Source organism: Carlito syrichta, unplaced genomic scaffold (genome assembly GCF_000164805.1).
Source record: "Carlito syrichta isolate Samal-C Ts95f unplaced genomic scaffold, Tarsius_syrichta-2.0.1 Scaffold312159, whole genome shotgun sequence".
NCBI lineage: Eukaryota > Metazoa > Chordata > Mammalia > Primates > Tarsiidae > Carlito > Carlito syrichta.
This window is the reverse complement of record NW_007256255.1, coordinates 123,339-144,765: the sequence shown is the minus strand read 5'-3', so window position 1 is coordinate 144,765 and position 21,427 is coordinate 123,339. Positions and strand designations below refer to the sequence as shown.

Genomic DNA, 21,427 nt, shown 5'->3' with positions numbered 1-21,427 from the left:
TAAAATTTATAAGTCTGATGGTCCCGATGTAATGGTATCAGTCATGATTCTGGCTGTTGTTTTAAAATACTATATGCAAAATAAGTTAACTGCAGTTTAAATTTTCTTCTTATTGTGAGGAATTCTCATCAGATTTTTAACCATGGCTATTATAACTTTTGTCATCTACAGTCTGATTCTTTTCTAAAGACGTCTGCAGTCAGATTCATGGAAAAGACTCTAAAAAGTACTCTTGAATACAGGTTTCTGATATTTTAAAAATCAATGAACTAAATAAAAATTTCCAGAAGTCAAACGAAAAAACTTCAGGGTTCATGAAACTGTTAGCCATGATCAAGCAGAGCAAGAATAAAGAATGGTACTAAACTAATAAAAGATTATGATTTTTATGACTTTTATTTGACACATTTCTGGCTCTTTAATGGTTTGTTTTCCAGATTAAAAAAAATTCTTTTAAGGTACCTGTGGCTTCTAGCAGTTTGGTAAAGTACACTTTTGTAAACCGGATTGAAATATTCACTTCTTCTCCCTTATCTGATTCTTCCAAAAATTTGAAAACTGTTTATGAATATTTTTAGATTTAATGATGATATAGTTATTTACATACATTTAATAAACATTTGTTCTCTTTATAACAGGATGCATTTGAAAACATTAATTATAAAGCAAGGTTTGGCTAGGATATCATTTAAACTTGTTTATAAGGACTGCCTTATTTGGCTTTCTAGCCTCAAAAATTAAAAAAAGTCCAACTTGAGATTCATTCAGTGTTATTACCATACTTATTTACATAATAAAGCAAAACTTGATAAAACTAAATTTATTTTACAAAAATATTTGCCTTATTCTGATTATCTTTGGTAAAAAATCAAGATGACTACAGAGAGAAAAGTTACTTGCTTAAAAGCTCATTAGATTTTAGCCCTGGGTATTGTTTTTGAGGTTTTGCTATGTACTTAATAAGATTCATAATTATTTGGAATGGCATGGTGGCTATTGTGACTATACAATTGCAGAAATTAAAATCACTTAATATGCTTAGCCCTGCAGCTGTGACAAAAAAGCTAGGATAATGGGTGCTTATGGAAATCATAATTACTGTGAGTGAAATGTGCAAATGTTAGCATGTTATAGTGGCTTTATTGATGATACATCTCTGCATGATATTCTTCTTTTTTACAGAAAATTTTTAAGGCTGGAAATGCTAACAATGATTCAGGATTGGACTTTGGAGAATTTATACGGTACCTTCAAGACCATGAGAAAAAAATGAGACTGGCATTTAATAGTCTGGACAAAAATAGTGATGGTATGTGTTTGTGTTTTATCCACAGTTAGCTCAATATGAATAATAACTGTCAGTATAAAGGATACTTTTACCAGCCTTTAATTTACTCCTACTATCTAAGATTCAGTTATTTCTCCTAATTTTATTGCAGTAATTTAAAAATGTCTAAGAATAATGCATAGACTATATTTATTAATATTATAATTCCTGTGGGGTTGCCATCTTTTTAATAAAAGATGTTTGTTGGAAGGCTGTGTCTTCTGAATGTACAGCTTTGCTTAGTGAGTAGGCCTTTCCACTTTTTTTGCACTATATGAACTTAAAGTGCTAAAAAAAAGACATTTATTATCTTGCTGATTATGAAATGAAGACATTTATTATCTTGCTGTAACTAAAAAAAAGACATTTATTATCTTGCTGATTATGAAAATGTATTGGTTTCAGGAAAGTTAGATAACACAGAAAAGGTCTTGGAAATCAGTAAAAGTTGCTTGCAGTCCTGCTAGCTAGAAATCAGTTTTATAATTTTGATACGCTTCTATATTTTATTTAGATTTTTTTGGTCTGTTTCTTTCTTGGTTTCTTTCTCTACTTTCTCTTCTCTTTAGATTAAATTGCACTCACACTCTATGTATAGTTTTGTGTTCTGCTTTTTTCTTTTAGTGTTATATTTTAAGCATTTTCTTGTTTTTTAATATTCTTCATGAACTTAATTTTTAATGGCTGTGAAATATTTCATCTGTAAGAGTTATGAGTTACATTGTTAGACATTTAGAATGTTTTCAATCTTTTGCAAATAGTGCTGCAATCAATATTCATGCTGATTTGCAGAGGAAAGGTATATTCTATTGCACCTGTTACAAATCTTTTAATCCTTTCTCTCTTCTCTTCTTTTTCTCTCCCTCCCTTCTTCCCTCCCTTCCTTTCTCTCTCTTTTTCCTTCTTTTTCTTTCCTTCATAAAAACATTTATTTTACATTAATAAGCAGGTAATTTAACATCAAAATATGTTCATAAGAATATCTAAATGATGTACGTTAGTGTAATAGGATAATCTCATTCTCTTGTTTTGGGCGAGAAAGGCTTTTCTATTACAAATCTTTAAAGCAGTGAGATTAAATCTGAAAGTAGAATATCACCTCTGTATCCACATGTAGCTAAATCTCCGTGGATAATTAGAACCTACTTAAGAAATATATATGCTAACTTTTAAGTTGGATGAAATATGATTTCTGTTGATTGAAAGTTTCTCAGTGTACCTAAAAGCTGTTTAAAGGATTCTTTTGATGTATTCTTGAGTGAAACCAAGTGTAATCTGAATGTCTTAGCCTTTAGCAACCTGTGGGTACAAAAGTGGTTAAACTTCCCTTAGTATTCACATGTCAGTGCTCCAAGACCCAGAGCACTAACGAATATCTGTGAATTAGACCTGGTCATCAGTTGCTGCTGATCTCGGGCTGCCAGTTCTAGCTAGTGCTATTCTGAAATTTTACTCTGTTATTGATTGTTACCACCATGATCATCATTTGTGAGACTGAAAAGCCACTGTGTCACAATAATCAGTGAAATTAGAATGCCATTGATAAAAACATAATGTTCCTGTTGTTCCTGGTAAAGCTGCACATCAGTGTTTGTAGATCTTGGTAATGGAGAATACTTTTTATGAGGCAAATAAGTCCCACAGCAAGGAGGACATCCCACAGTAATATGGTAATATAGCACTATAGCTTTTTAAATTTCTCTCTTGACTAGTCAAGCTGGAATGTCACAGCTCAGTCCCAGAAGTCCTGCAGGGATACCATTTCAGAAGAGTTATATTCCTATTCCACCGGCTTCATTTGTTTTGAGCCCCTGGGGTGTAACAGTAGGTAGAGTTGATTCTACTGGGGCCACTTGGGCTGCTGCCCTCCTGGACTGCAGAGCTCAGGCTCCAGCGGCCCTGCTGAGGGGCTGCTTTGATGGGGCTGCCTGTTCTCTTGCTGCTCTCTGTGTTGCCACTGCTGCTGATGCCTCGGTCACCATCTGTGTAGATCGCAGCTAGTTTACCCTGGTCAGGATGCTTTTTGAGGGTGAGAAAGAGAGTATCTCATCTGTCATGGGCTGCTATGGTTTGAACATTTGTCCCCTCCAAAACTCATGTCAGCAATATTGGAAGGTAGGGCCTTTAAGAGGTCATGAGGATTATGAGTATTCTGCCCTTGTGAATGTATTAATCCATTCCTGGATTAATGGGTTATCATGGAAATGGGACTGGTGACTTTATAAGAAGAGGAAGACAGACCAGAGCGAGCAGCTCAGCCCCCTCACCATGTGCTGCCTGGAGACTGCAGAGTCCTCACCTTCAAGAAGAACCTCATCAGCTGTGGCCTCTTGACCTTGAACTTCTCAGCCTCCATAATTGCATAAATAAATTCATTTTCTTTATGAATTATCCAGTTCCATGTATTATAAGCAGAGAAAACAGACTAAGACATAGGCTTCATTGTGTCCCCTCAAAAAAAGGTGTTGGAAGTTCAGTTACCTCAAAATGTGACCTTCTTGGAAATAGAATTTTTCAAGGATAATCAAGTAACCATGAGGTCATTAGCGTAGGCCCTAATCCATTATGAAGGTGTCCTTATAAAGGGAAATTTAGACACAGAAACAGACATACACAGAGGAAGACAATGTGAAGAGTGATAGGTGATGACAGAATCAGGATGGGAGTGATACATTCACAAGCCAAGGGACACCTGAGGCCACCAGGAGCCACGAGAGGCTCAGAGCAGACTCTTCCCTAGTGTCATCAGAGGGAGCATGACACAGAGACCCACTATTGTCTGTCCATATTGCCACAACCCTAGAAAAGGGCGTGGCAAGTGTTTCAGCAGGCTTGCTGGGCTTGCACGTACCCACATTCCTGAGAGTTAACAAAAGGAGTGTCTCCACTTATCTCCTATGCACGCCTAGTAAATAACGTCAAAGAATCCTTGACTTCCCTTCAGACTATGCCCAATTAACTGAGAGATGTAAATTCCCAGTTACTCCCCTTTCTTAGTAGTCATAGTTTGAATAAAACAGTGCCAAGGTAATCATAAGTCTTGTGATTTGTATAACTTTATTTTATTTTATTTTTTTTGAGTTGGAGTCTCACTGTCACCCAGACTGGAGTGCAGTGGCTGCTCCCGGCCACTGCAGCCTCGACCTGCTAGGCTCCGGAGATCCTTCCGCCTCAGCCTTCCACGTAGCTAGAACTACAGGCGTGCGCTACCACATCCGGCGGATTTTTTATTTATTGTAGAGATGAGATCTTGCCAAGTTGCCCAGGTGGGTCTCGAACCTGCGGGATCAGGCACTCACCTCAGCCTCCCAAAGGCGCGGGATTACAGGCTGAGCCACCGAGCCCGGGTGATTTGTATAACTTTAGAAGCAATGTAATCTTAAGTCTTGTCATCTGTATAACTTTTGCATCTAACATCTTGTAGTGATGTATGATGACTTAGACCTTGTTAACTCCCTTTATGGCAAGGTTGATTAACACTTTGGCCTGGTGTTACCGATAAGATACTGTGAGATACCTCTGGTAACTGGCGCCAGGAAATGTGAACTAAAAATGTCATTATTGACAAAATGCAGCTGTAACTTAAATTCTGTGCAATTCTCTGATAGTCACATAGTCAATGTATAGGTTTCAACAACCCTGAACTTATAAAAGTGGACCGTAAGACTTGAAGTGTGAGCAGAACCACTTTAGAAAGGTTAGGAGCCAGATTCTGCTCCCTGGATTCGAATTCAGAAATAAACTTCTTTCTACCAGTTTTTCTGCCTCTTGATGTATTGGTGTCGAGGGTTAGCAGCCAAGCATTACTCAGACCATAACAAGAATGGCCCTGCTGACACCTTGATTTTGGATTTCTGGCTTACAGAAGAGTGAGACTAATTCCTGTTGTCCCAAGCCACCTGGCTTGAGGTACTTTGTTATGGCAGCCCTGGAAACTCATATATTCCCCTGTGTTATGCTTTAATGAGAAGGTGTCTGATGATGGACTATCTTGGGCCTTGCAAAGTAACAGTTTTTTAAATTTTTTATATACTCACAGCCACTTTCTCCCAGAATTTACAAGTGCTTACAGGGTAGCTGGAATAAGGTAATTTCTGGTATCAGGTGCCTTGACCCCGAAGCTCACATTTCCCCCGCAGTTCTCTTATTGGGCTTGGCTCACTGCATCAGATCTGATTCCCTCTGACCTTCCTTACTTCATTGTTTCTCTTGGGACTCCCCCCCCACCCCCATCTCACATCTATATGTGTTCAATACTAAAGGCAGACAAAATTCCATTTTTATTGCCTTCTGCCCAGCTGCCTAGGAGGATTTCCAGGCCTTATGGAGGCAAATGGATGCATGTGGCTGGTGTATGTACCATCAGTCTTGCTAGCTGGTAGCATTCAAGCCCCAGTGTGAACTGCTCTGTTTAACTTCTCTCACCAAGAAGCATTTGAGCCCTTTTCTCTGTTCGGCCAAAATGTCCATGGAATGCTGTTGCAAATATGTGAGTGAAGTAATTGTGAAATATAATGTCATCATTAAGCTGCTTTGGATGGAGTTTTTGGGGGATTGAGGAAATGGAGGGAAAGGAATGAACGTTTCTTAGACTTTCCTACCTGTCGTGGCTGTTCTAGCTACTTTACCTTCTATGTCTTAGTTTTATCTCACACAATCCTCACAGAAGCTACATTGTACAGTTGAAGGTATGAGCGCTTAGGAAGGTTAAATAATTTTACTTCCATTGGCTATCCCAAAGCAGGACTCATGTCCTACACTGACCAGGCCTTGGACATTTGACTTGTTTCAGCCATTGAGATGTTAGCAAGTTTTTTTTTTTTTTTTTTGAGTCAGAGTCTCACTCTGTCGCCCAGGCTGGAGTGCAGCGTCATGCTCATAGCTCACCATAGGAGATCCTTCTGTTTCAGCCTCCTGAGTAGCTGGGACTACAGGGGCATTCCATCACACCCAGCTAAGTTTTTAATTTTTTGTAGAGATGAGGGTTCACTATGTTGCCCAGGTGGTCTTGAACTCCTTTTAATCCCCAACTGTTGTACATTCTCATCTGAGATGAGGGATGTGTTTGAAGCCATCTTGGCCAACTGCAGTTGAACTACAGATAACAGGTAACTGAATTCACATGAATGGCCCAGGCCAGACTTGCAGAACCAACCAGTTGAAGCAAGCTCATATTGCATACTCACAATCAAATACATTTTTTTCAAACCACTGAATTTTGGGGTGGTTTGTTACTTAGCAATAGATCACAGGTACAGGAATGGAATATTTTGCAGGTCCACCTGGAATTACAATGCTGGAGTGGTTGCAACTCTCTCCATTCTAAATAACGACTTTCCACTGAATCCGTTTCCAGTCCATTTTCTCAGTGAACTCTTGCTGCATGTAATTGAAGACAACATGCAATGTCCCTTTCAATCCATTGACCTTGACTATATTTTGAGTTGCATTTTACCTCTTTTTTCCCCATCTTCACCTGAATTTTAGAGTATTTAGGGTAATGATTATTTAATGTATTTTAGTTCGATCAAACAGTATTTAAGCATTATATGTGATACTAGTACATTAGGAACAGTGTTGGCAAAGGTCTTCAGAAACACAAAACATACATTGCCACAAGGTAGACTATGAAATTGTTATAAAAGTGATACATGAAGAACTTAATTGTGCCTAGGGACAATTTAGATTTGTACAGGGTTAACATAGAAACAAATGGAAAGAAAGGGTTTCTTGAGCAGAGACAATAGCTTGAACAAAGGCATAATTGGGAGATTATCAGACAAGGTCAGAACTGGTTGAATGGCATTTCAGGTTTAGCCCCAGTTTACTATTCTTGGAAATAGTTTTATTGATATATAGCACATACAGCAAAGTGCATAAATAAATGAAAAAAGCTCCATGATTTTTCACAAGGCAAATACAAGGTGAGAGCATCCAGATTAAGAAGTAGAATATTAGCCAGGCTCGGTGGCTCAGCCTGTAATCCCGCGCCTTTGGGAGGCTGAGGTGAGTGAATTGCCTGAGCCCGTGGGTTTGAGACCTGCCTGGGCAGCGAGACCTCATCGCTACAATAAATTAAAAAAAAAAAAAAAATCAGCTGGGTGTGGTAGCGCATGCCTGTAATTTTGGCTACTCAGCTGAGGTGGAAGCATCGCCGGAGCCCAGCAGGTCGAGGCTGCGGTGGCCAGGAGTGGCCACTGCACTCCAGTCTGAGCGATCGAGTGAGACTCCAACTCAAAAAAAAAAAAAAAAAAAAGAAGTAGAATATTACTTGCATTTCAGAAGCATCTCTTTTGTGCCCCTTTCAAATTATTATCTCTTCCAGGTACCTACTGTCCTGCTTTCTAATACCATATGTAGGTTTGCAATACATCTTTGTTAAGTAAGTGTACCTTGTGCACAGTGTTTCTCTTATTGAAATGTTTTGTTTTTTTGGTAGTCTCTTGTTTATCCTTTATAGTAGCTCACTGGTGACTCTGGTTTTTCACTCTATTATTTATCCTTCCATTGCACTTTATCCATCACTCTTCTATTAACATACATTTAGCATGGTGTGATATAATTTAAAGATAATTTGTGCATACATACAAATACTCTTTGGAAGTATTTATTAATTTTTAGATTCTCTTGGCTATCAAATTTTTAAATATTATTAAACTGAACTGATGAGTATAATGTTTGAAGATTATAAAGCAAAAGGTCCAGCCTTTCCAGTTGAAGAAACTGGTTTCTAGACTGAGTAAATTCCATGCCGTGGAGCTCGGAACACTAGGGGCCTCAGAACCATTGCAAAGAGTCTCAGATTCTATATATGAATAAAGGGCTTTGGCTATTGGCTAAATAAGGAATGTCTCATATGTATGTGTGTTCTGTTTATAAATGTACGCAGCTGTGGTTCATAAATAAAAACTAAAGATGTGAAAAATTTATAATAGCTCTTTGGCATTGTGTGTCTTTCAAATAAGAGACACTAAAGATTTTTTTTTTTTACTTAAAAATGTCCTCATGTTTTAAAAGATTGGATATCTTCAACTATTTGCTTGATACAAGGGAGGTATCAAAGTTTTTTGGACTTGGAAAATGATATAATTAGATTTGTGTTTTAGAGTTTGATGAGAATATAGAGTACTTAATTTTCTCTTCATAACATCCAGCAATGTGAGAATGAAATTCACAGTGGGCTTATATGAAATGTATTAGTTGATTTGAGTTATTTAACGTAGAATATGGTATGTTAAAAGAGCCTGAGTTATTTAACGTAGAATATGGTGTGTTAAAAGAGCCTAGTGTTGTATTTTATGAATGTTGTTTCTTTTACATCTTACCTTATAAAATATTGAGTGACCTTGTTTTCACGCCCCTGAATCACATCTTTAGAATCAGCATTTACACTTATTTCCAGATAGGTACAATAATCAAGAATTTGTTATAGAACTATAATTTCTTATTGGAAACTCTCAGAACCAGTTGTTTTTTGAAATTTAAAATTTGTATTTTAGAGAAATAATGCAGTGCATATATGATGTATTGTGTAAGACTCCAAGTGGAGTATGGGGAGCTACCATGCAGTTATATACATGAATATTACTGCAGTGAAACAAGAATGTTCACACTAAATTAGATACATAATCGACTACAACATATGCCTCATGTTAGTTTAAGGTGGGTTTTGCCCCCAAATCAACTTTGGTCTCCAATTTTCCCAAAGTTTTGTAGTTTTTAGAGTTTTTTTATGCTTTGAGTTGTAGATATGGGATTATTGACCAATAAAACGCGTGGACTTTTAAGGACTTTTGCATTCTAAGTATATTTTGCCTTATTATTCTTTCAGATAGTTTAACTTGACTTTTTTTCATTTTTTAAAGGAGTAATAGACACTTCAGAAATAATTGCTGCTTTGAAATCTCTGGGTATGCATATTTCTGAAACTCAGGCAGACGCGATTCTGAAAAGGTCAGCCCTTATCTTTATTTTTAATGGTTTTTATTTGTGTTTTATACTCCATGTTAGAAACTAGTTGCCATACATGTGATATTTCCTCCCTTATTCTGTAACTTTGTGAACCAGCCTACTTCTCCTATTTGCTTAATTCTGTCTCACTTTGAATCTGTCCCTTCAGAATTATCTTGCAAAGTCATTCCCTAGGGTGACCATTTAAGGAGCAGGAACCAAATGAAACCGCTCATTCTGCCAGTGTAATGGCCTTCCACACTGTACTTAGTGGGCCCTTCTGTGTGTGTGTGTGGGAGAAGGGATGGGAACCCAGGTCAGAATGAGCTTCTGGCATCCCACTATTGCTTGAACTAAACAGTTCTGCATTCATTTGTTTTATATCTTAAGCTTTCAGGAAGATTTCTTTTGAAGAAAGGATTCTGTGGTTGAAACTACTGCACTTTTATGTAAAAAGACACGAGGAAGCGGGGCGTAGAGGAAGGCAGAGGGAGGAGAAGAAACCTAATGTTGTCTGGATCTTCCTGCTCACCCTTCCTTCACCTGCCACTGTCTCATCTCCCAATTAAACACACAGGCTTGGTGGTAGCATGCTCATTCTCAAACTTCCCTTGACTTGTGAATTTAGCTCTGAGATCACTCTAAGATTCTCCTGAGGTGGTATATGGGTTCTCAAACCTACTCTTTCAGCTCATCCCTTAAATTACACCAGGATTTGCTCATAATGTTGCCAAGTGTCTGGTGCTTTGATATGTCCTCGCATAGAGCAGATTGTAACTGGGTTAGAATGGCAGGGTTGATGGTATCTGTGACTTTAAAGAGTCTCAAGCAGTGGTCTTCCAGTTTTTAACAAGGGTGGGAGATGTGTTTATAGCCGAGAAGAACCTGATAAGTTGTGGTTTGGGGAAGTGGAAGGTCAGAAGCCATATGTGTCATATAAGATAACTTCAAATATAATACTTTGAATTTTGGTAGCTATATTTCTTTCTTTCCAATCCTTATACCTTTGATCAATTAATTTTTCTATTCTTGTTGTAATGATGTTGAATAAAAGTAGTAACAATGGGCATCCAGTCCCTTTCTTGATCTTGAAGGGAACACTTCTAATATTTACCACTAAAAGTGAATTTTAATCTTCATCATTTAAGGAAGGTCCTTTCTCCTATTTTTGCCAAGAGATTGTTTTTAAAAATTATAAATGGGTTTAGATTTGTGAAGTGATCATATACATCTTTCTTTAATCTGTTAGTGGGGTGAATTAATTTATAGATTTTTTTCTTTGTTAGCTCATCCTTACATTCCTGGGATAAACAGAACCTTTTAAAAAATATTCTGAAGGATTTAATTTGCCAAAATTTTCTTTGTAGCTTTTTCATTTATGGGATTCTTTGTATTATCTTCTCAGTTTTTCTGAAAATCTAAAACTATTCTAAAACAGTCTATTAAAAAACAATATGAAAATACAGTGATATTCATGAAGTCCAAGGAGTGGCTCCAACAATAAATATTTAAGAAGTATTTCATTAATTTTTAAAATGGTGCTAACTTTGATATTAATGTTGTAAGTACTATTTTTTTTTTTTAATTTCAGCATGGATACTGATGGGACAATAACAGTAGACTGGGATGAATGGAAGTACTACTTTTTACTTCATCCTGCAACAGATATCACTGATATCGTTCGTTTCTGGAAGCGTTCTAGTGTAAGATTACTTTTGTATTCTGCTCTGTTTTTATTTTGCCCTGAATGTCACAGCTGTTATTATGATACTTTTTTCCCTTTATAGTACTTGCTGCCTCAGTGGCTAAAGTTACAGAGTTCTCCCCTAATAATGTTCTGCTGATAGCAGGGGATGTTATTATTATATCTACAGACACGGCCCCACAATTTCTTTGCAAAAACCTAGAACCGAACATAGATATTCATCTGCTGAAAGTGCCTACTTTGTGTTAAGTTGATTACTATGATATGGTAGCTAGACTGCCCTAGAAAAATGAAAAATGGTATATTTTTCTTTTCTCATAGATATGATGTGTCCTATTAGATCTTCTATCATGGGAAATATAAAGTCAAGTATTAGAATTTCAGTTTTAGAGTCAGAAAGAATCAAATAGGTAATCTACCTGCTATTCTGTATAAGCACTTGACTTGCAATTGTAAGGAACAAGGAGATCTTTTAGTTCAAGACTTCCTTTCCTTTTTGGATCTCACGCGCAGGGGGATGCATTACGCATGGGTTCATGGCGTGCTTTTCTCATCGGCCCTCCTGAGTCTTTGCCTCCTCTCCATGGATCATACAGGGAAGGGGAAAGAGCACACACTCTAGAGTCAGACAGACTCAGCTCGAATCCCATCTGCTGCTAACTACGTAACCTGCTCTGTGCCTCAGTTTCCTCAGTTCTATAGTAGGAATAACAGCAAGAGTTTTGAGAATTGAATCTGAACATTAGTTAGCATATTTAATACAGGGATGAACACATAATAATGCATGTTCAATAAATGTTAATTATCGCGATAGGCACTCATTGTAATATATTTAATCTGTCTTCTTGAATTTTTATATGTTTTAGGGAGCATGCAGTGTTTCACATGTGTGTTGCTGATTTATATAGATAGTATCGTATTAGAGTCCATATCTGATTTCTACTTTATGATTGGTCCTTGATGCTATATATTCATCTAATTTATTGCCTTTTACTATTTATAGTATGCATTTATCACATCTTCCTTGTCCATTCTCCTAGTAATGGACTTCTAGGCTTTCTCCACCTCCCCACACACAAAAAATGCTTTTCTCTTATGTACCTTAGAGAATTTCATGCAGGCTTCTGAGTCATAGGAAATATGCACTTGTACATTTTACTAGGGTAGTCTCAGTTTTAATTTTATGAACTATTGCCATATTGTTTCCCAGAATGACTTGCTAGACCAATCTACATTTCCGCCAGCAATGAATGAAGGTTTCTGTTTCTTTGCATATTGTTTGTTGCTTGGTTATTATTTTATTTCCCATTATTAATATTATTCAGTTTTCTAATATTTACCATTCCATTGGATATAAAGTGATACTTCATTGTTTTAATGTGCATTACTTCAATCCCTAGTACATTTTGAGCATCTCTTCATAGAAATAGCAGATCTTCACATGTTCTTTTCTGTTTTTATCCTTTGTCTGTTTTTGATGGGTTTTCTGTCTGGTTCCTGTTGTTTCCCATTAGTTATATATTTATTCTAGATATTAATTCTTGTTGTACTTAGACTTGCAAATGCTTTTTTCTAGTATGTCATTTACGTGTTGTTCATTTCTTTGTTCTGTCGATGATATTCTTAGCAGAGCAGAAATCCTTAATTTTTGGTAAGTAAATCCATACAGAATGTAATGGTTTACCATTTTGGCATCTTCTTTAAAATGTACTTCCCTACCTCTTGGTCACAGAGATGTTCTGTCTATCCTCCTATTAGCTCTGTTATGTTTGAATACCTCTTCTATTCCTCTTTTACGTTAAGATCTTTAATGCATCTGTATTCCACATTTGTATGTTTCAGGTAGGACTCTGTTTTATTATTTCTATATATTGAAGAAAATTTCCCGATATAATCTAAACAGTTAATTCTTTCCACATTCATTTGTGGTACCACCTTTCTCATATATAAAGCTTCTATATATTCTTGTATATCTTCTTGAACTTTCTTTTCTGCTCTATTGTTTCTTTGATACTAATATTGAACTGTTTTTATAACGATAGCTATATAGTATAATACTGATCTGGTAAAATAAATACTCGCTCACTGATTTTTTTAATAAAAATTAACCTAGTATTTTTAATGGACCTTAATTTTTCCCACCTTGATTTTAGAGTTTCTTTATTTCAACTACATATTTTTTAGAAAGTGATTGTGATTATATTTGTCTTGGTCTGGGGTGGCATAACCAGTTACCAGAGGCTAGGTAACTGAAATAACAAGCAGTTATTCCTCACCGTTCTGGAGACTGGCAATTTAAGATCAAGGGGCTGGCAAGGTTGGGTTCTCAGTGAGTGCCCCTTTCCTGGTTTACAGAGAGCGCTCTTTTCTCTATGCCTCACATGGTGGAAAGAGAGCTAACTAGCTTTCTGGTCTCATCTTATGAAGGCACTAATCCCATTCTTAAGGGCTTCACCCTAATTATCTTCCGAAGGCCCTGACTCCAGATGCCATCACATTTGGATTAGGATTTCAGCATGTGGATTTGTTGTCATACACATATTCAAATCCATTGCATTCTGCCCCTGGTCTCCCCAACATTCCAAAATTCATGTCCTTCTCATGTGCAAAATAAATTCATTCCATGTCAACTGCCCCCAAATTCTTAACTTGTTCCAGCATTAACTCTGTTTTATATTAGTGGTCTATTCAGTAATGTATTGATCTGTGACAAATCTGGTATGTTCTGTGTTCTTGGAGTAGTTGGAGAGATGGTGGGGCCCTGAGTCTCCAAAGCCTCAGTACACACTACTGCTTTAGGGAGCTGATTCCAGGTTCATATCTGATGTCCTCTCCTAGTGAAAGGAGGATTCCTTTTCTTTCCTAATGTTATTTTCTTGTGTGATTCAAATCTAAACTAGTGGCAAGCCTAAAACAGTCAATATAATGTCTCCCTTCCCTTAGGCCCTGCTTGAATCACTGGGTCGTTAAAGACTGTGTTCTGAGTCGGGTGGTTGAGAGCAGACTAAACTGTCTAGGTCAGAGTACTGGCTTCACTACTTATTAGCCATGTGCCTTTGAGCACGTTATATAATTTCTTTGTGACTCCACTTCTTACCTCTAAAATGGGGAGAATAATGCTAGGGCCTACCTCACAGAGATATGAACATGAACCCTTTGCACTTGGAGAGATCTCACGGATCACCTACCAGCAACTTGGCCATGCTTTTTGACAAAATAGTGAAAAATGAATCACTTCATATTAAATACTATAGTGTCAGAACCATTTATTTTATTGTAATGATAGTTGGCTTATAATGGAATTTTGAACATCTGGGGAACTTATTTATGACAAAAACCCCACAAAATTGTATATCTTATATTTTCCTAACATGTGGTGGTAACATGTGAAACAGTCACTGACATGCACTGCAGGTTCTTTGATGCATGTAGTGCAGTAGTCATGTGTTTGACGTCTTCCACCTGGTATTTTTCTATTTGAGCAGACAATGCAGTCTCGTTTTCTTCCTCCCACATTAATAATATATAGTTTATTGTCCAGTCTGTGTACCACTGTGAAAGCACTTTGCACATTCTGTGTAATGCCGGCTGATGTTTTCTAACATATATTTCAGTATATAGTCCATCTCTTTATTTGCTTTTACATGAAATTTGAATGGAAAACTTTAAGGAAACATACACTGTTGAAAAATTTGTGCTGGCATAAGTTTGTCCTGTATAATCACCAGCAGCCTCTTTGTGTTTCCTGAGATGGGACATCCAAGTGACTTGCAAGATTTGCAGTGTCCCTGAGAGCGGACATCTGAATGCAAGGAGTTAAATGAATTAGTACAGCCAAAGCCATTTGGAACACTGCCTGCCACGGAGGATGCACTCAGCCGATATTAGCTGTTGTTATGATTATTATTTTAAAATTTATTTATTTATTTGATTCGGAGTCTCACTCTGTTGCCCAGGCTGGAGTGCAGTGGCATGCTCATGGCCACCGCAGCTTTGACCTGCTGTGCTCAGGCCATCCTTCCGCCTCAGCCTTCCAAGTAGCTGGAACTATGGGCATGTGCCATCACGCCTGGCTAATTTTTCTTGAGTTGTTATATAGATGAGGCCTCGCCAAGTTGCCCAAGCTGGTCTTGAACTCGTGGACTCAGGCAATCTTCTTACCTCGGCCTCCCAAAGTGCTGGGATTATAGGTGTGAGCCACTGCGTCTGACCTAGTATTATTTTTTTAACCCCACAAACCAAGGAAGATTTTTAGGGAAGTAACCTAAGGAAGAAAGAATGATCCCCCCATGCAAAAAAATAAGATAAAGAACTATTGTCCCAGTTTAGTTTAGTTTAAAAAAAAAAACTTCTTTATCTTTCTATTGGAAGTAAAGAGGAAGACAAATGATTGGTTATTAAAATTTGATAAATGTTATTTAACCAGGTAGTAGTATAATTTGGACTAGAACTTTGATCTATCTTTTGATATGTAACCAGTAGGTAGTTTTCTTAAGCTAGACATGCTGATTTTATAATTCTTTGGACAAGGAGATATTTTCTGAAGTTTTATGGATACCTCAAAATGCCAAGTTATAACAAGTTATAATCCAAGTTATAACAAGTGAGGTAGATTGTATTATATGTTCTAAATATCCTCTGTCCCTCTCTTTTTGTGACTCTTTGGCATCTCTGTGTAGTAGGAATTTGCTTCCTACCTCACTGATGGCAGGTTTGCTTTGGCAAATGAAGTGTGAATGGAGTTGACACAAATCAAGGCAGAGCAGAAATTTTGAGCCTTATTATTTGGTTCCACCCTTGCTCTTTCACTCTCCCTCAAGACAGGCACATCACATGTAAAGACTTCCTTTGAACCTGTATCTTGGAAAGAAGATGTCATGGAGCAAAGCCACAGTCAGTTTGTGGAGTATTTGTAATGTGAGTAGTGAAACTTGGCTTTTATAAGCCATGGAAATTTTTAGGGTTGCTTGCTACTATCATACAAACTAGTGAAAACTGACTAACACAGTCACACATCTAAAAATGGAATGAACACTGTGAGATTAATAGTTTTAATTTTTTACAGTTTCAATTTGGCGTACTTGATAAATTTTCCCTGTTAAGCCCCTCACTTGGGCATTAGGTTTGGTCTCCTTCTTACAGACTCACTGACTTCACTCCTGCTATTGTCTGCTTTCTCCTGAATCATCTTTACATGACATAGGGCACTCTAGCAGAGGCACTCTAAAAGATAGTGACTTAAAGATCACCTATTTCTTTATCATATAATAGCCAGCTGGTTTAGGCTGGTGGGACCCTTCTGCTTCATAAGGTTCTTGAGAAGTCTAGGTTCTTTCCACTTAACAAGATGCTGTCCTCATATGAAATTTCCTGGAAGCTGGGCCACTGCTTCGCTTACAAGGATGTGGAGTAGGAGTAGCACATATTAATTCTGCTTCAATCTAATTGGCTAGAAGTTAAACTCATGTCTACACCATGCTCCTAGGGCATTTGTAAAACGAAGCTTCTAGTTGGGTGGCCATGTTCTCAGCCAAAACTCAAATGTGGATGTGGCTGAGCCATGTTACTAAAACAAAGAAAAAGTGACTGATATTTCAAACAAAAGTCTTGGTCACAATCAATTTTTCAATTTTTGTTGTGTTAGTTCTGTTAGGATACAAAAACACTGTCTCTCCCATCCTAATAATACACCCTTGGCCCTGTATCCTCTTCCAGGGACTGCCTATGTGTCTGAATTCTTTCACTGCAAGTCTTTTCTAAAGAGTTATCTATTTAGTATACTGTCTTCATTTCCTCATATTCTCTTTCTCAATCTCTCTTTCTCTCTCTGCTGTTGTAAAAACTAAGAACTAAGTCTTCCTTCTATCAAAATTAAGTGCCACTATCTGAAAGTAAGAGCTGGTCTGGCAGTAATCCATGCTTTGTGGCTCAGAAGTCAGAGAAGACTTCATTTTTCTATTTATAAATTCCTTTTTCATTATTGATGTATATTGCACATATACAAATGTGTACAAGTAACATAGAGGTGTAATTAAAATATTATGTGATGAACTTGAGTATATTTACCTCAGGCTAAGAAATAGGCATCTTACTTTCTTTAGAAGTCCCTAGTATAGAAGTGTAGAAGTCCTTATAGTAACTATAAGATATTCCATATAAAAACCACAATAACCATAAAGAAAGTACCTATAGGCCAGACTCAGTGGCTCAGTCTGTAATCCCAGCACTTTGGGAGGCCAAGGCAAGTGGATTGCCTGAGCCCGCGGGTTCAAGGCCCACCCAGGCAACTTGGCAAGACCTGTCTCTACAATAAATCAAAAATTAGCGCGTGCCTGTAGTTCCAGCTACTTGGAAGGCTGAGGAGAAAGGATCACTGGAGCCCAGCAGGTCGAGGCTGTGGTGGTCGGGAGCATGCCACTGCACTCCAGTCTGGGTGACAGAGTGAGACTCCAACTCAAAAAAAAAGAAAAAAAAAAAAAAAGAAAGTACCTATAGAATTTATAAGAGAAAAAGAGAAAGGATTCAAAGCACATCAGTACAAAAAATCAGCAAAACACAAAGGAAGAGCAGAAGGATGGACAAAAGAACTACAGGACTAACAGAAAACAATGTACACAAATGGCAGTAGTAAATACTTCCTTATCAGTACTTGCTTTAAATGCCAATGGATTAAATTCTCCAGTCTAAATAAATAGACCAAATGATTTAAAAAAAAAAATGATATACTATCTGTTGTCTATAAAAAACTCACTTTAGATTTAAGGACACATATGGGTTGAAAGTGAAGTGATGGAAAAAGATATTCCATGCAGATGGTAGCCAAAAAAGAACGGGGTGACTATATCTATATCAGACAATATAGACTTTAAGTCAAAATTGTCACAAGAGACCAAGAAGGATATTATATAATGATAAAAGGGCCAATTCACTAGGAAGATATAGCAATTACATATGTATATATGTACAATTACAACTATGTAAATATATGTCATCGTAGTATATATGTATAGATAAACCAACACAAGAGTATCTAAATATATAAACAAACATTGATAGGCCTGAAGGGAGGACTGGAATACAATGACAGTAGGAGACCTTAGTATTTCACTTCAGTCATGGATGGAATATCCAAGTAGAAGACCAATAAGGAAAGAGAGAATTTGAACAACACATAGGCCAGCAGGACTTAACAGCCATGTATAGAACATTTCCCAACAGAAGAATATACTTTCTCCTCAAGCTCACATAGAACATTCTCTGGATTAGGTCACGTTAGGTCACAAAAAAAGTCTTAACAAATTTAAGACTGAATTCATACCAAGTGTATTATCTAACCACAATGGACTGAAACTAGAAATCAGTAACAAAGAAAACTGGAAAATTTGCAAGTATGTGGATATTAAACAACATGCTCTTGAACAACCAATGAGTAAAAGAATAAATCAAAATAAAAATTAGGAAATATCTTGGGACAAATGAAAACAAAAATGCAGCATACCAAAGTTTCTGGGAAGCAGCAAAAGCTGTATTAAGAAGAGTTTTAGAGAGAAATGCATATATTTAAAAAGAAAGAGCTCAGACAGCCTAACTTTATACCTCAAGGAGCTAGAGGAAGAAAACCAAACTAAAACCAAAATTAGCAGAAGGAAAGAAGTAACAGAGATCAGAGCATAAATAACCAAAATAGAGAAGATAAAAACAATAGAAAAATAAAATTGAAATTTGGTTTTTATGAAAAGATAAAATTTACAAACTTTTAGCTGGATTTACTAAGAAAAAATGAGAGAAGATTTACATAAGTAATATTAGAAATAAACGAGATCTGTGTTCCCACATGACTGCAACTAGATAGAGCTGACTGGAACTGAAGCAGTCATCACCTCTTCCTATGGACTTTCTCCTGACCTGCTTGTGTGTTTAGATTCCTTGCCTGGTCTCAGACTATCGCTTGGATTTGCTCTCTTGACTCATTCTTTCTGTATCGGCCTTCTCTTGCTTTCATTTCTTTTTCTGATTAGCTGGTTTATGGCTACAGCTATTCTTATGACATGGCCCTTTACTGGTATTACTCACTTGTCCTCTACAATCGATCTGGCAAATGCCAAATCTTGTATCAGACCAACTAGTCACCTTATCTACAATTAGTTTGCTTAACACTGCAGGGCAAGTAAAAAGGTCACCAAGTCTGTTTTTTCACCCCTGTTTGGACCTCAGTGTTGCCTGACAAACCTCCTACATTTACCGAGTCAGTTTCTCTCCTATTTTCCTCAGTGGCCCTTTCAAACTGTTCTGCTCCCTCAGCCTCCCCCCTACCACCTTTGTCCTGTCAATCGACTTGTCATTTTGTTCACCAGGGATAGGCAAAGGAGTGTGGAAGACATCAACTAAGACCTCCTTCGATTTCTGTCACTATGCTTAAAAAATGTGTATCTTTATTGGCCTCTAAGATTTCCTGTTTCCTTCTTTGCTGTAAAAGATAGATGTTCCTACTTTTAAAACAAAAACTTCCCTCTGTACTCTGAATCCCTTTTTTCTCTTTCTCGGAGGCCTTATTCTTTCCCCGATATTTCCTGTCTTTAAATCAACGCATTTAAATACAGCATTTAACGTAATTAAGTTAGTACCATTGAAAAAAATTTGGAGACCCCCAAAAAACTGGAGTTATTTTTTGGAAGGTGGACCCCTTGTAGTACAAGCATCTCCCACTAGGTAAGTGTTCTAGGAACCCATTGGCATCAGCATACCAACTAGTGTTGGGAGAGGCTGTGTTCAGCTTCTGTGAATGTTTTTTGGAGGTTCTTTCAACACATTGCCCATTTCATGATGGCTGATTTATGAGTGAACCTGTCCACGTCACGCTGAGTGTTCAGCAGTTTTTGACCAAAAACAGCATGATCTCTGTGTTCCATCCTCCCTATTCCCCCAATCTCACCCAGAGCGACTTTTTTGTTGTTTCCCTGGATGAAAGAAGTCCTCAAAGGGAAACGTTTTGCCCATGCGGAAGAGGTGAAACAAAAAACAGCAGAACCACCAAAAGGCATCCAAATCGACAAGTTCAAGAACTGATTTGAGCAGTGGAAAAAGTGTCTTGATAGGTGTATTGCATCAAATGGAGAATACTTTAAAGGTGACTAAAGTTTGAACATGTAAGAATAAATGCACACTTTTTAATAAATAAATTCCGGTTTTGGGGGTCCCCCCTCATACAGACCTGCTGCATGTCCCTCTAGCTGCCTTATATTTTAATTTTTTTGAGTTGGAATCTCACCTGTTGCCCAGGCTGGAGTGCAGTGGCATGCTCACAGCCACCACAGCCTCTACCTATTGGACTCCGGCGATTCTTCCACCTCAGCCTTCCAAGTAGCTGGAACTACAGGTGCATGCTACCATGCTGGCTAATTTTTAATTTATTGTAGAGACGAGGTCTCGCCAAGTTTCCCAGGCTGGTCTTGAACCTGCAGGCTCAGGCAATCCACTTGCCTCCCAAAGTGCTGGGATTACAGATTGAGCCACCTAGCCTGGCCAGCCTTATCTTTTTATCTGTCTTCACAACAGTTTTCTAACAACTACATTCTGGCCTTGCCCCTCCACTCAATGGAAGTTCTGTCACTGAGCCCACCTCCCTATTTCTTAGTTCAGTGGACATGGATATTTTCTAGATCCTACCCCCTCTCTTTTTTGAAATGTTCCCCTCATCTGTTTTCCTTGGTAGGCATTCTTCTGATTTTTTCTTCCCACCTCTCCAGCCTGTCTCCCCTCTTTCTCAGTCTGCCTTATAGCTTAGTTTTCTTCTATGTTGACCCTCACTGTCTACGTTTTTTTTGGAGGAAATTCTAGTTACTATCTATCCCAGGTTGAGTGACTAAATATAGGCTGATTGATAGTCTGTAGGTCACACCTTTCTTTTGCATGTACAAGTATTTATTGAATATCACTTGAGATACCACAAACACAAATTGTACAAACTACTCAGCATCCTTCCCCCAAACCTTCTTTTCCTTTGTCATTGGATGGTCCTGCCACCTACCTAGAAACTTCAACATTATTCTTAGGTCTTGCACTTTCCTTTACCCTCTTTCTATGCCAACATATAATCTGTGGTTCTTAGAATATGTAATGTCTTTGAATATACTATTTCCTTTGCCTAGAACATTCCCTAAGAGCTGACCCTACTTCTACAGGGTGATAGTATAGTGGTAAGGACATGAAGGTAGCCTCTGAGGTCAGAATACCTGGATTCAGGTTGAGGCTTTGCTGCTTCTAAGTTACTTTATCTAGAAAATATTCCCTGACAGTTCCGCTCATCCCCCCTCCACAAAAAAATAAAACTCACATTCTGTTAAATGCCTCTGTAGGGTTTTCTTTAAACATCTTTGTTTGTTCTCCTTGCTCTTGCAAACATTACTCTGTATTATGATTGCTTGTTTCTTTCCCATTTCTTTTAC

The 21,427-nt window shown here is 37.6% G+C and overlaps 1 protein-coding gene across 1 annotated transcript in view; it reads left to right on the top strand.

Annotated features, from left to right (window-relative positions):
* The window catches only part of LOC103272182 (calcium-binding mitochondrial carrier protein SCaMC-1-like), a 48,048-nt gene that overhangs the window by 4,692 nt on the left and 21,929 nt on the right, over window positions 1-21,427 (top strand). Inside the window, exons 2-4 of the mRNA XM_008069665.2 lie at window positions 1,183-1,309; window positions 9,193-9,280; window positions 10,869-10,980. Of these exons, the coding sequence (XP_008067856.1) occupies window positions 1,183-1,309; window positions 9,193-9,280; window positions 10,869-10,980 (327 nt within the window). The remainder of the gene's footprint in view (window positions 1-1,182; window positions 1,310-9,192; window positions 9,281-10,868; window positions 10,981-21,427) is intronic.